The sequence below is a fragment of the Chiloscyllium plagiosum genome, chromosome 18 (genome assembly GCF_004010195.1).
Source record: "Chiloscyllium plagiosum isolate BGI_BamShark_2017 chromosome 18, ASM401019v2, whole genome shotgun sequence".
Classification (NCBI taxonomy): Eukaryota; Metazoa; Chordata; class Chondrichthyes; order Orectolobiformes; family Hemiscylliidae; genus Chiloscyllium; species Chiloscyllium plagiosum.
Genome location: NC_057727.1, coordinates 20,157,855 through 20,172,553, shown reverse-complemented (window position 1 = coordinate 20,172,553; position 14,699 = coordinate 20,157,855). Strand labels below are relative to the sequence as shown.

At 39.8% G+C, this 14,699-nt stretch overlaps 1 protein-coding gene across 3 annotated transcripts in view; it reads right to left on the bottom strand.

Moving 5' to 3' along the window:
* The window catches only part of iars1 (isoleucyl-tRNA synthetase 1), a 190,254-nt gene that overhangs the window by 31,916 nt on the left and 143,639 nt on the right, over window positions 1–14,699 (bottom strand). For all 3 annotated transcript variants that reach the window (XM_043707895.1, XM_043707896.1, XM_043707897.1), the window contains exons 29-31: window positions 13,237–13,413; window positions 11,336–11,456; window positions 4,512–4,637 (exon numbers count right to left, since the gene is read on the bottom strand). In XM_043707895.1, the coding sequence (XP_043563830.1) occupies window positions 4,512–4,637; window positions 11,336–11,456; window positions 13,237–13,413 (424 nt within the window). The remainder of the gene's footprint in view (window positions 1–4,511; window positions 4,638–11,335; window positions 11,457–13,236; window positions 13,414–14,699) is intronic.

Here is a 14,699-nt window from a genome sequence, read left to right as displayed (position 1 = left end):
GTATTTAAATTACAAATACATTTTTTAGATCAGCCTGTTAAGGGCACTATTGAACAGAATACCCACGAAAAAATCTCATCTTTCTATCTAAATTCAAAGCTCCATTTTACCAATCTGTATGACAACACAACTATCTGAGTGCACAGCAATTTCTTTCCTACCCTCCTTACAAAAAGGTGACCAGTTGTATAGAATAGAAAGAAAGTATAATAAGTAGCGGTGCAAACAGGAACAGAGGAATTGATTGAAACAACTCAATTATAAATAGATATAATATAATGTTCACTGTTTTCGCATTTTCAGCAAGGTTAGCTGCAGTAATCATTTAGCATCTATTACTGCAAGGAAGAGGCAAATGTTTGCGATTATTGCACACCAACAAGGAAATGGTGTTCTGAAACTGATGGGAATTGTAACAGTGCAATGCAGTGTAAATAACAGTTTTCCAGCATCTCTTTCTGACACAGAAAAACTATATAGACACCAATTATTTTGAAGGATGAAATGATATATGCTTGTAAACCTCATTGCTAGCTGTTGCTAAAAAAAGGGCATAACTTTGGGAGCATTTGACAACTGGGTGAAATCACAATAGCAAGAGATATATTTGACTTTTTGAATTCAGTGTTACTGAAGCATACCACATGGGGTCTTGTAGGTAAAGATCTGTGGCACTGCCTGTCCTTGGTAATCGATGCACAGTGTACCAGGGCAGAATCTTTTCAATATTTCAATTTACTTATGCTTTTTTATACTTATTGTTTCAGTAGCAGAAATAGAGATTAGTTCAATTTCACATCTCCACTCAGTCATACTACAAACTATTCTTCATTCATAGCTAGGTTCTTCAATTTTGATATCACAAATATTTAATTTTATACTTCACATGTATCAAAACTATGACTGTCAAACATTGGATTTTCAAAATATTTGTGTTTCTGTATAAGGGCGGGTAAAAACAATGATTGCAGATGTGTAACCAGATTCTGGATTAGTGGTACTGGAAAAGCACAGCAGTTCAGGCAGCATCCGAGGAGCAGTACTACCTGAACTGCTGTGCTTTTCTTCCAGCACCACTAATCCAGATTTCTGTATAAAGGCGACATTACATAGCGTACTTACTTCAGATATACGGAGGTGATGGGAGCTGTATCTTAAAATGGCGTACTTGTTATGGGCATGGCACTCTGCTAATGTTCAGAGATAATGAATTCAAATTTTAACTGAGAAGGAAAGGTATGTATACCCAAACCTCAAGATGTCGTGCGAATTAACAGACAGCTTGAAGGCTGATGGCCATTCCCAAGATTGTCCATGCTAAGCAGGCACAATGCGATGCTTATAGTTATTTGCTCGTCAGGATAAAGGTTGCACCTGAAAGACTAAAAATATTGTGTCACAGTCTTATGCTGCCAAATATTTTCAGTGAAATGTGTTTCATTTCTGGCTTCTTGACAAAAGTCATCAAGTACAGGATTCACAAATATTAGTAGGTTCTCTTCAATGGAGATCTAGAATTAATTTATGTTACGTATAGATACACGTGAAGGTTCCACCTTCTCAACTTCATCCCTTGCCCGAGGCAGGTTAAACTCACCAACAGTCCTCCCTAATGAGAGCTGCCCTCTGGCACTATGGTGGTTTTCCCTTTACAGGAAAGCTCAACCAACAGTCAACTCTAATGATTCACCAATGGACACATACCCTGTTTGATACATGCTGCTTTACATCCTGGTTTTGTGATGCTTTGTTTACAATATATGCCATTTTCTTGAAGTAATATTGCAACAAAATGGATATAAACTAAAGACTCATCCACAGCCAGCCAGCACAGTGATCAAGACTTTAATTTTAGTCATTACGGTGAATTTCTGGAATTGATCTCTCATTGCTGGCACAACAAATCTTCAAACATTGGCAGCACTTGTGTACTGCCAAAACAATTTCACAAAATAAAAATCACAGCATGTCTTGGCTATCCTGTGAACCAAAAACATTCATCAGAGACTCAATAATCACACCTTGTCTACAGTATCACCTTGTGATAATTAATCTTGTATTGCAAATAACCTGTCAGCAACAAAGGATCAACTCAACATGGATTCACATTTATAAACCACTGGATAGCAAAATCCTAAAGGCCTTTGGAAAGACCAACACTTCCCAACTACTTTTGAAATTTTATACAGAGAATATTCAACAAGAAACAAGGAGGTTTGCAATCTTTGAAACAGGTTCCATGGGTGTGTTGTGTAAGCTTTGATGCTGTTTCTAGCTGTTCCTAATTTTAAATTTAGTGTATTAAGTGACAATATTCTTAGATTGCCTTGACCCAAATACTTGTTATGCATTGTCAAATGAATCTCAATGCTTCCATGAATGCCTAGACACAAAAAGGATTCTGGAAAGATGACGAGACAAAAGGTCAAGATTTAGTGTGGACAACAGGGGTTTTGCCCATCGTCTGAAGAATCAGTAGGGAGCCTGTATCACATTGCTATGGCAGGGAAACCTTGGCACTTTTGCCACTGACTAGCAGACTGTGATTAATAAGGATAGGTGATGACACCTCCACTACAATAATCCTCAACACCGATGCCCCACAAAGCTGCGCACTCAGCCCTTTACTATACTCTTTATAAATTCATGACTGTGTGGACAAACACAGTTCTAACTCCATTTATAAATTTGCCGATGACACTACCATAGTCGGTCTGATCTCAAACAATGAGCACAGGAAAGAGTCAGACAGCTTAGTGGCATCGTGTAAAGACAACAATCTTTCCTTCAATGTCAGCAAAATGAAAGAGTTTGTCATCAGCTTCAGGAAGCAAAATGGAGGACACGCCCCTGTAACAATGGTGCTGAGGTGCAAGTGGTCAAAAGCTTCAAATTCCTAGGAGTAAATATCACCAACAATCTATTCTGGTCCATTCACACTAACATTACAGTCAAGAAAGCAAACCAGTACCTCTACTTCTTTAGAAAGCTACGTAAATTTTGCATGTCCTTAAATGAACTGCTTCAGTATGAGTCAAAGCGAATGGTGCTGAACATTGTGCAATCATCAATGAACATCCCCTCCCCACCCCCCCCCCCGCCTTTGACCTTAAGATGGAGGGAAAGTCATTGATGAACGAGGTGAAGATTGCTGGGCCTAGGATACTACACTAAGGAGGTCCTGCAGAGATGTCCTGCAGCTGAGATGACTGACCTCTGACAACTATAACTCTCTTCTCTTGTGTCAGGTATGACTTCAACCTGCAGAGAATTTCCCCCCTATTCCTATTGATTCCAGTTTTGCTAGAGCTCCTTGATGTCATTATCAGTCAAATGCAGCATTGGTGGTAAGGACAAGCACTGATATTTCACCTCTGGACTTCAGCTCCTTTGTCCATGTTTGAACCAAGGTGTAATGAGGAGTAATCTGAAGCTGAGTGGTCCTGGTGGAAACCAAACTGGGAGTCAGCAAGCAAGTCATTGCTGCTTGGTAGCAGTGTTGGTGTCACCTTCCATCACTTTACTGGTGATTGAGAGTAGACTGTTAGGCAGTAATTGACTGGGTTGGATCTGTCATGCTTTTTGTGAACAGGACATACCTAGATAATTTTCATTGTTGGGGAAATACTAGCTCTTCTAGATTCCCTACAGTGTGGAAACAGGCCCTTCGGCCCAACAAGTCCACACCAACCCTCCGAAGAGTAACCCACCCTGACGCATTTCCCTCTGACTAATGCACCTAACACTATGGGCAATTTAGCATGGCCAATTCACCCGACCTGCACATCTTTGGACTGTGGGAGGAAACCGGACCACCCGGAGGAAACCCATGCAGATACAGGGAGATTGTGTCCAAACTCCACACAGACAGTTGCCCGAGGCTGGAATTGAACTTGGGACCCTGGAGCTGTGAGGCAGCAGTGCTAATCACCGTGCCACCGTGCACTGGAACAGCTTAGTTAAGGATATGTCAAGTCTGCAGCGCTAGTCTCCAGTACTCTTTCAGGTCCCTCAGCCTTTGCAGTATCTAATGTCTACAACTGTTTTTTAATATCGTGTGGAATGAAATGAAATGAATTGCAGAGGACTGGCACCTGTGATGCTGGGGATCTCTGGAAGTAGCTGAGAGAGTTCATCCACAGGTACTTCTGGGTGAAGATTAAGGTAAATGCTTCAGCCTTATCTTTTGCATTGATGTTCAGGGCCCCCCCATCTTTGAGTACGGGTTTTTCTTTTGTGGAGCCTCCTCCTCTACTGAGTTATTTAATTCTTCACCACCATTTACATTTGGATGTTGTAGGGCTGCAGTGCCATAAATCAACCAGAAACTTATGGCATTCACAACTTACATCATATATCTTTCTCATCTGAACTTAATGGATAATTTGCATGTTAAAAGCGATATGTGTTGCAAAGTCGCTCCTTTTCCAAGCAAACCCATGGTCCAATAACAAAAGAAACTAGAGAAGAATCACATGATGGAACATTTCGAAAACGAAGAACATATTTACCACTTTTATCATGATAGATAGCTATCTTGGTTGTCTGCAGTCTAAATATGTTGATGATCACATTTTTCAGCTTGACAAAGTCCAGAACATTATCTCCTTTTGGATTTTCCAATAGTACCACACCATCTGAAAAATGAATCAATATATTTATTTCAATAATGAGAACGGAGTTTTGATTCAATAATACTGCCTTAGAATAAACTTATTTTTCTTTAAACACAGCATTTGCCATTTTGTGTTGACTCTATTTGTGTATTAAGACTGGAATTATTACTAAAGTCAAATTAGCAGACATATTCTAGATGGTTATGCAAGCTACACAGAAACACATGCAGATACGAGGATTCAATTAAAATAATTCGTCCTCTTTAGATTACCACATTGCCTAAACTTTTTATGGTCAGCTCATTTCTTACAGTTACATAAATACATCAGCATATATCGACAAATTCATCTAGAAATCCACAAAGAAATGTTATGTATATTTGATACTTTAGTTAATTGATGTGGAATCAACATACTAGATTCACGTGGACCTTATCTCTTTTTTTTAAATAGATATTTTTATTGAAAATTTAACATATTTTTACAAGCTTACAAATAAAAAAACCCAAGTATAAACATTAATATACAATTAAATCTTAAATATATAATAACCAAAATTTATCAAACAGAAAAAAAAGATACTGAGAGAAAAAAACAAAACTCAACTAACTACTAATCTAACCTACAACTAACCAGAGTGTATAATTAAGTCTCTTACATTATTCAAAGAAGAGAAAAAAAAACCCGGCAGATAACACAGAAATTGAGTAATGAGATACATGCTTGGAATGTGTTAACATCAAATTGTAACAAAACCCGCATTCATGCAGGATTCCTCTTCCAAGGGGCCCCGGACCAGCCAGGTTCGTCATTTCAATTAAATAAAAGCCCTTGTTAGGATGGCCGAAATATCTGTATTTATGTAATTCAAGAAGGGCTGCCATATTTTATGGAATAATGCGGTCTTCTGGTGCACCATATTTGTAAGGAAGTCAAGGGGAATACATTTCATGATTAATCTGTGCCAATTCGAAAGTCCAGGGGGGCTCTCAGCCACCCAGTTTACAAAATATTTTTCCTTGCACAGAAAGAGAGAATAGAAAATAATCTCTTCCTGTGCATATCCAGGGAGGGAAAGTTCGAAAAGCCCAAAAGGAGAGATACAGGGTCCACTCTAATTTCCGTTCCTAAGATTTCTGTCAGAGCACTTGCTACTTTAGTCCAATATCTACGGATCTTATGACAGGTTCATAAGCAACATACAAGAGTGCCCACCTCTATTTTACATTTGGGACACATTGGAGATGCTCCTGCCTTACATTTTGCCAATCGGTCCGGTGCTATATGGGCCCTATGAAGTATCTTCAACTGAATGGCCTGAGTTCTGTTGCAGATGGTGATTCTTCTGGCATTTTCCCAAATGTCATTCCACATTTCTACAGAAATTTCCAGTCCCAAATCCTGATCCTATGTTTTAAGCAGATTGTCCATATCTCCCAATACTTCATCATGTAATACATGATAAATAGTGCTGACGGAAGATATCCCCATTGACCATAACACGCTACGTTCTCTATCTGATTTATAAAGACTATCTAATAACGTAGTCTTCTTCTGTATATAATCTCGAATTTGGAAGTATCAAAAGAGGTCTCCATTAGGTAATCCAAATTTCTGATGCAGCTGTTCAAAAGACATCAGGACCCCTTCTTTAAACAGATCCCCTAAACAGGAGATACCCCTGGATCTCCAGAGTTTGAAAGTGGCATCTGTAAGCCCTGGTTGAAATCTCCATGCTCCCACTATCAGAGCATAGGGGGATGTTTTATGTGAGTTGCCCTCATTTTGCCGCATTATATTCCAAGCTTTAATTGTGTTTAGTTTTATAGAGTTTTTACATTGATCCGTGATGATTTTCCTCTTGTCTGAAAATAAGAGGTTAATAAGTGGGCATTTTACTCGAGAAGCCTCGATGCCCAGCCAGATCGATTACGGGTCAGACAAGACCCACCGGCTATGTAGCTTAATAGGGAACTTAACTGATAGTTCCTAAAATCTGGGAAATCCAATCCTCCCCTTGCCTGTGGAAGCTGTAGCTTCTTCAGCTTAATGAAGGGCCGTCTATGATTCCAGATAAAGGAACCCAACCAGCCATATAATTTATGTAGTGCCAGCCTCACCGGATGCATTCTCATAGGGTATAGGAGACGGGGCAGGACATTCATTTTAATTAGTGCTATTCTACCTAGGAAATTGGAAGGTCTCCCCATCGCTGGAGGTCCTGCCTTATCCTCTCCAGTAAATACACAAAGTTAGCCTTGTATAACTGACCAAATACTGGGGTAATAAAAATGCCTAAATATAAGAAATTCTCCAGGGACCACCAAAAGGGAAATTGGGATCCGTCCAATAAGTGGGATATACTAGCAAGGCCACCCATTGGCATAGCCTCTGACTTTGAGAAATTAATCTTATAGCCTGAAAATACACTAAATGTATTAATAACTTGGATTAAGCGAGGCACGGACATCAAAGGATTACTGAGAAATAGAAGAACATCATCTGCATAAGGGTAATTTTATGTTTACCTGTACCAATCCTCGGGGCCGTTATATTAGGGTCAGCCCGTACAGCTTCTGCTCGTGGCTCAATTATTAGCGTAAATAGCAATAGCTAAAGAGGACATCCCTGACGGCAGCCCCGATCCACACTGAAGCTATCTGAGCATAATCCATTGGTAATCACAACTACTTTGGGATCATTATACAGTGTTGAGACCCATTTGGTAAACACCTTTCCAATGCCAGACCTTTCCAATGTGTAAAACAAATATGACCATTCAAACCCTGTCGAATGCCTTTTCCGCATCTAATGAGACTACTACTCCTCGTATCTTTCCCTGATGGCAGGCTTGAATCACATTCAAAACGCTTCTAACATTACTGGATGATCTACGGCCCTTGATAAACCCCGTCTGATCCTCCTTTATGATGTGTGGCAATACCATTTCTAACCTCAATGCTAAAGTTTTAGAGAGGTTTTTAAAATCTACATTTAGCAAGGATATTGATCTGTATGACACACAATCTTCTGGGTCCTTTCCTTTTGTGAGGATAAGAGAGATATTCGCCTCTTTCAGCGAAGGCAGGAGACAGCCCTGACTGTATGAGTAGTTATACATGTCCATAAGTGGACCAGCCAATATTCCTGTAAATTCTTTATAGAATTCAGATTGAAAGCCATCTGGGCCAGGCACCTTACCGCTCTGAAGTTGCCTGATTGCGTCAAGTATTCCTTGGATTGTAAGGGGAACATTCAGGACTGATACCTGTTCCGGAGTTAGGTCCGGAAAGGTCAGGTTTTTAAAAAAATGACTGCATCCTCCTAGTTCTGTCTTCGCAATCCTGCGATTCTCTAAAGATTGCGTTAATCCTTTTATGATCATGAGTCAGAATACCCGTACTTTCCTTGATAGACATGATAGTTTGAGGGGCCTTCTTTTTTCTTTGCGAGAAATGCTAAGTATCTACCAGGTTTATCGCCAAATTCATATAATATTTCTTTTGTAAATAATATTTCCCTCTTAGCCATTTGGGTGAGCGTGGTGTTTAGAGCTGTCCTAAGGGCCGTAATCCTTTGTAATTTGATAATAGAAGGTCTGTCAGCGTATGCTGTTTCAGCCGCTTTTAAGCGAGCTTCGAGCAGATGCTGTTGTTCTCCCTTTAATTTTTTCTCGGTCGCTGAGTATGAAATGATCAAATCTCGCGTGTAAGCTTTGATGGTCTCCCACATCATTGATGGGTTGCTAGCTGTACCTGAATTAATTTCTAAAAAAATTTAAATTCTTGAGAGAAGTACTTTACAAATTTACTATCTTTCATTAGGAAGGTGTCCATACGCCAATGCCAGGGAGATGTCTCATTGTTCCTCGCCTTGATTTCCATATAGCAGCGTGATCGGAAATTGCTATACTGCCTATTTTACAGGATGATATGGAATTTTAAAAAATTGAGGGGGCAAAAAACATATCAATTCTGGTATGACATTTATGTGGATTAGAGTAAAACGAAAAATCTCTGCCCTGTGGATGAAGGCATCTCCATACATCTACTAATCCTAATTCTTTGTTCAAATCCACCAATTGTCTAGATCTGGGAGATACTCCTGCAGTACTCTTGGGAATCCTATCTATTTCCGGATCCATAATACAATTAAAATCTCCCCCTATAATTGTATGATGAGCACCGAGAGCCATCAATTTTGAGAAGGCTTCAGTTATAAATTTAAAAGGATGTGCCGGGCCGGGGGGGGCAACACAAATTTAAGATCCCATATTCCTCTCCATTTATAAGGGCTTTAATCAGAATATATAGTCTAGATTTGTCTTTTATCTGATTTAGGATTTTGAAAGGGAAGTTCTTCCGAATAAGAATAACAACTCCCCTACTTTTTGAGCTGAAGGAAGAAAAGAAGGCCTGATCAAATCCACCCTGTCGTAATTTCAAGTGTTCTTTATCCAATAAATGTGTCTCCTGTAGGAGAGCTATATCAACCCTTTCTTTCTTGAGGTTTGATAATATTTTCTTCCTTTTGACTGGTGAATTACTCCCCTTGACATTCCAGGTGCACCACTTAACCGACTGATCAACCATAATCGTCCGGGCAAATCTGAGACCCCTCGGGAGGGGAAACCCTATCCAGAACATCCCGAGCATAGAGCATATAAAATTCACAAAAATAAAGGCTCTTTAATACACTCACATCAATATAATAAAAAACTATTTCTAAATAAAAAAAAAGTATTTAAATAGGCATTTTCCTCCTTGTTCCCAGGGGGCATCACTTCCTTTCCAAAAGTCCATCATATCCTCTCCCAACCAGTGCCCCACCCTTGACTCAGACACCCCTCGATAGGATGAAGAAAATTCAAATATACTACAGAGCTAGAGTTAACAGTGAGCACTCTACCCCTAACGCCCCCGCGCCCCACACCAACACCTGGATATATTTGGTAATGTTAATACCATGTTTAACCATATATAACTATAAAATTACAGCCTCAACAAGTAATAATTTAATATAGTAGCAAAATAACAGGGGAAAACAACCCACTCCTAAAGACAGAAATAAAATAGGATAAGGTAACCACCTCCCCCCACCAACATTAACTAGACACCTCCCCCTCCCCCGGCCTATATATAATATATATATAAAAAAAAGGGTGAGGGGAGAAAATCGCTAAATAGAGAACAAATAAATAAACCCCTCTCCCCACCCCCCGAATATAATATTAAACAGTAAGGTAAAGAAAGGGATTAATATAAAAAAAAAGGTTGAGGTGTAAACTGGAGTGGGAGGAGAGCAAAACAACATCAATTAACTCTTACAATTTATCTAACAGAGTCCAAAAATTCCTTGGCCTTTTCTGGCGGTCCGAAGTTATACACCGGCCCTTCATGGTTAAAGCGGAGCGTTGCTGGGTAGCGCAAGGAGTACTGAATATTTAAGTCCCTTAAACATTTCTTCACTTCATCAAACGCCTTCTTCTTTCGGACCAGAGCTGGGAAAAAATCCTGGAATAACAATCTTGGATCCTTTATAAATCATGGCTTGGGGATCTTTCCCAAGATTTCTGGAAGCTTCTAAGAGCATCTGTCTCTCCTTATAGCTCTGCAGCTGGAACAGGACCGGGCGGGGGCGCTGGTTCGTGCCAGGCCTGCATATTGCAACCCAGTAGGACTATTCCACCCTTCCCTGGCTTGATCCAGCCTCCAGATTTAAAAGCTGTGGAAGCCACTGTTCGAGAAATGCTGTAAGCTGGCCTTCCTCTTCCCGTTCGGGAAGGCCCAGCAAACGAATATTTTCAAGAGTCCAGACCCGATCTACGGCTGATTCTGCTATAGTCTCGGAGGTCGCGGCCTTTAGCTCCGCCCCTCCGACTTGGCGCTCAATTTGCTTGATGTCTCGGTCGTGCTTTTGTAGCACGGCCGAGAGTGAATCCCATCGGCTCCAGGACTCTTTGAAGAAGGCGTCGATCTTTGCATCGAGTTTAGAGATTATTTCCACGAGACTCGCCACCATAGGTAAGTCCCCCAGGGCTGTTGTGGACGCCTATCCTGCAGCTGGGGAGGGTGGGGGAGGCATTCCTGCCTGCTGGGAACTGCGGGCTCCCTTCCCTTTAGTCATTTTTACGGGAGATTAGGTTGTTTAAATTCAGTACTGAGCAACTAACTACATTAAGTAAAAACTATTTTAAATGATTTGGTGAGTGTGGTGGAGGCAGAAGGCCCACTTTGCCCAAGTCTTGGGAGAAGCACTATAGACTAAGACTTGCTGGGTCACCGCCATCTTGGATCCCCCCGGACCTTATCTCATTTAAGATGACACAATTCAGTTGCAGTCTGAAAAGAGTACAAGTTTTAGGACTTGTAAATTTGCTTACAAATTCTGTCTACTATCCATGATAGTATTCGCTTGCAGGATTACCCAGAGAGTCTTGATGGAAGACTCCTAATATCTTACACCTACTCCTCCAAATGCAGTCCTTTGATTTGTCTGGTGAAAATCAACACTGCCCTTGGTTCCAATTTGTCTGCAACCATTTCAATTACAGCTTGTTCAAGCAGCTGTTTGCACAATACTTGCAATGAGGATCAGTCACTTTTCACAACATACAGCAATCTTTGAAAATACTGGTTTTAGGTCAATTTTAAACAGCACTAAAATAAGTCAATGTCTTTATAATAAATATATAAAAATCCAATGTTTCTGATTCTTACCTTGCTTTTGTCCATCGACACAAACCTTGAGATTGATGTATGCACAGGCAGGGCCCAAAACTGGAGCATCGATGGTTGACGCTCCTTTCACAAGTGTCAAATCGAGATTTGAGCCCTTCAACTACCAATAAGAGAACAATAACAAGGTAACGCCTCTTGTTCTGACCCGCTGCGTATTTTTCTCCAAACATTACATTAACACTCCCTTATAAAAAGGGCATATTGTTACAAGTCACACACCAAAGATGAAAAATATTTGCTACAAACACAGCAATTAAAAAATAATCATTTTGTCTTTCTTTAAGAACAGAAACCAGCTGTGCGTGTATGTTTGGCATCCCATCCACCCACCCAGGATGATTCAAAGCTGCTGTCCTCGTAAAAAGAAAATCAGCTGTTCCAAGAAGCATTTGAACATTTCACTGGAATAGACTGGAGGAATTTCTAGGTTTCTCCCTAATAAAATTCACATTATAAAATGTTAAAAATAATCACTTTTTTCGTCCTTGCATCATAGTTGATGTCCTGTACATAATATAGATTGACTGAATACACCAGGACACTTCTTTGGTGATCAGTCATGTAGTAAGCTCACTTGCAGGAAGGACCTGATCACATCATCTAATAATTCTTAAAAAATCAATTCTATCATACCTTACTAAAAACTACAAATGCCCCACATTTAACAATTACATGGAAATACATGAATGAACAAAGCTTCCACATTTTACATCAGAAATGCATAATTGGTCTTTTTGTTCTTTTTCTTTATTCACTTTTGGGATGTGGGCATTGTGGCTGGGCCAGCATTTATTGCCCACCCCTGTTGGACCTTGAGAAGGTGGTGTTGCGCTGCCTTCTTGAACGGCTGTAATCCCTGTGTCATAGGTGCACCCATAATGCCATAAGAGAGGCAGTTCCAGATTTTGATCCGAAAATACTGAAGGAATGGAGATATATTTCCAAGTCAGGAATGGTGACTGGCTTGGAGGGAAACTTGCAGGCAATGGTGTTCCCATGTATCTACTATGTTTGTCTTTCTAGGTGACAGTGGTCGTTCATTTGGAAGTTACTGCATGAAGAGCCTTGGTGAATTTCTGCAGTGCATTTTGTTAATCATACACACTGCTATGACTGAGCTATGGTGGTGGAGTGATGTTTGTGGATGTGGTTCCAATCGTGGTTGTTTTGTCCTGTATAACGTCAAGCTTCTTGAGTGTTGTTGGAGCTGCACTTATCCAGGCAAGGGGAATATTTCACCACACTCCTGACTTGTATCTTAGGGAGTCAGTGAGTTACTCACTGCAATGTTCCTAGCCTCTGACTTACTCTTGCCACAGTATTTCAGTAGGAAAACGGATTGGCCTAACATCACCGATTTAAAAACCCAGAGGGATATGGTGGGTAGCATGGTGGCTCAGTGGTTAGTACTGCTGTCTCACAGCATCAAGGACCCAAGTTCAATTCCAACCCTGGGTGAATGTCTGTATGGAGTCTGCACATTCTCCATGTCTGTGTGGGTATTTACTGGCTGCTCTGGTTTCCTCCCACAGTCCAAAGATGTGCAGATTAGATGTCTGTCTGTACTGACACAGGATGTGTAAGCTAGGTGGATTAACCATGGTAAATGTGGAGTTATGGAGATAAAGTATCTAGGTGGGATGCTCTTTGGAAGGTCTGTACAGACTCAACGGGCCAAATGGCCTCTTTCTACACTGTATGGATTCTATGATACCCAATACCGAATAAAGCTACATCTCAACTTTGTATCAAATGCAACCACATACTAGCGAGTTTTGAGAAGATTTGAGAGCACATCTGCAACCACATACATTTGAAAATACCATGAAACTCAGACTAAGAATGCGTAAGACAGCAGATAAAAATGTTAGAAGCTTTACCTGCGTTTTTTCCTGTATTATAATGCCAGCAGAAATCGGTACTGGGTAAGGCTTCAATGAGGCTTTGATAGTTCCTAAGATAAAGTCAATGTGACCCTGAATTACATTGTCCAAATACTCTCCTTTTGGCTCGGAGCTGTAGTAAACAGTGATCTCATCTGATGGCACTAGATGGGCCTGTAAGTACAAATTTTGTAAAATCTTGTCATCATTCCTGGACCAAGTTGGCCATTGAGCACAGTGACAAGGTGGTACAAGTTGACTACCAAGATGTTGCACTGTGAAGTATCAAAAATGTTCCAATCTGTCAATGCTGGAAGACATGAAGCAAACTGAATGCTTGCTTTGCAAATAAGCAGATACCACACATCATGGGAAAGTTACCCTTCTTTTTAAATTAAGACTTATTTGATATTCCATTTATAATCAAGTTTGAATTAGTTTTTTTGGTGTGCACTTCAGCATATATATGGATTTTAAGAGGGATTAAAAAAAAAATCAAGAATATTTGTGCATTACGAAGAGCAGATAACAATTTACCACCTTTGTGGAATTATCAATATTCAGCAGGGCTGAAGTGCACACCAAAAAACTAATTCAAACTTGATTATAAATGGAATATCAAATACTAACAAGAAATATTTATTACTTTCAAAAGCCAAAAAACAGAGCATTGTGAAAATTGAATGATAAAAGTCTTTACTCATTCAAATTTTGTGTAAAAAATAATCACTTCAGATGAATAATGCTATGGCACATAATCAACAATATAATTTAGGTGTTGAGACAAATCTCAAAATGCATTGTACTTGCAATATTAACAATGCAGCAATTGAATATTTTGAAAAGCATAATGTAACTATGAACAGATATGTCTGAATAAAATGTATATAGGAAAAAATCTCAAAATTAAGTATTTCTTGGAAACCTTATTCTCCTGTAGTTAGAAAATTTTTTTGTCTTCTAAATAACACATAGTTACAAGTTAGTTACAGAAAGTCAACCACAAGGAAAACTATAATAGCTTTATGGCACATAACCAAATGTCAATAATCATCGCTATGAAATGAAATGTAAATGTATTGATTTTAATATAGTAGCCTCAAAAGTAGAGTTGCCAAAAGCTTGCACATAGGATCGAAGTGGCCAAATTCATAATTATAACATTCAGTATGCATTGATGATTGTTTCATGCACTTTAAAACAAAGTTGCCTTCATGATGATTGAGGAGAAAGTGAGGTCTGCAGATGCTGGAGATCAGAGCTGAAAATGTGTTGCTGGAAAAGCGCAGCAGGTCAGGCAGCATCCAGGGAACAGGAGAATCGACGTTTCGGGCATAAGCCCTTCCTCAGGAATGAGGAAAGTTTGTCTAGCAGGCTAAGATAAAAGGTAGGGAGGAGGGACTTGGGGGAGGGGCGTCGGAAATGTGATAGGTGGAAAGAGGTCAAGGTGAGGGTGATAG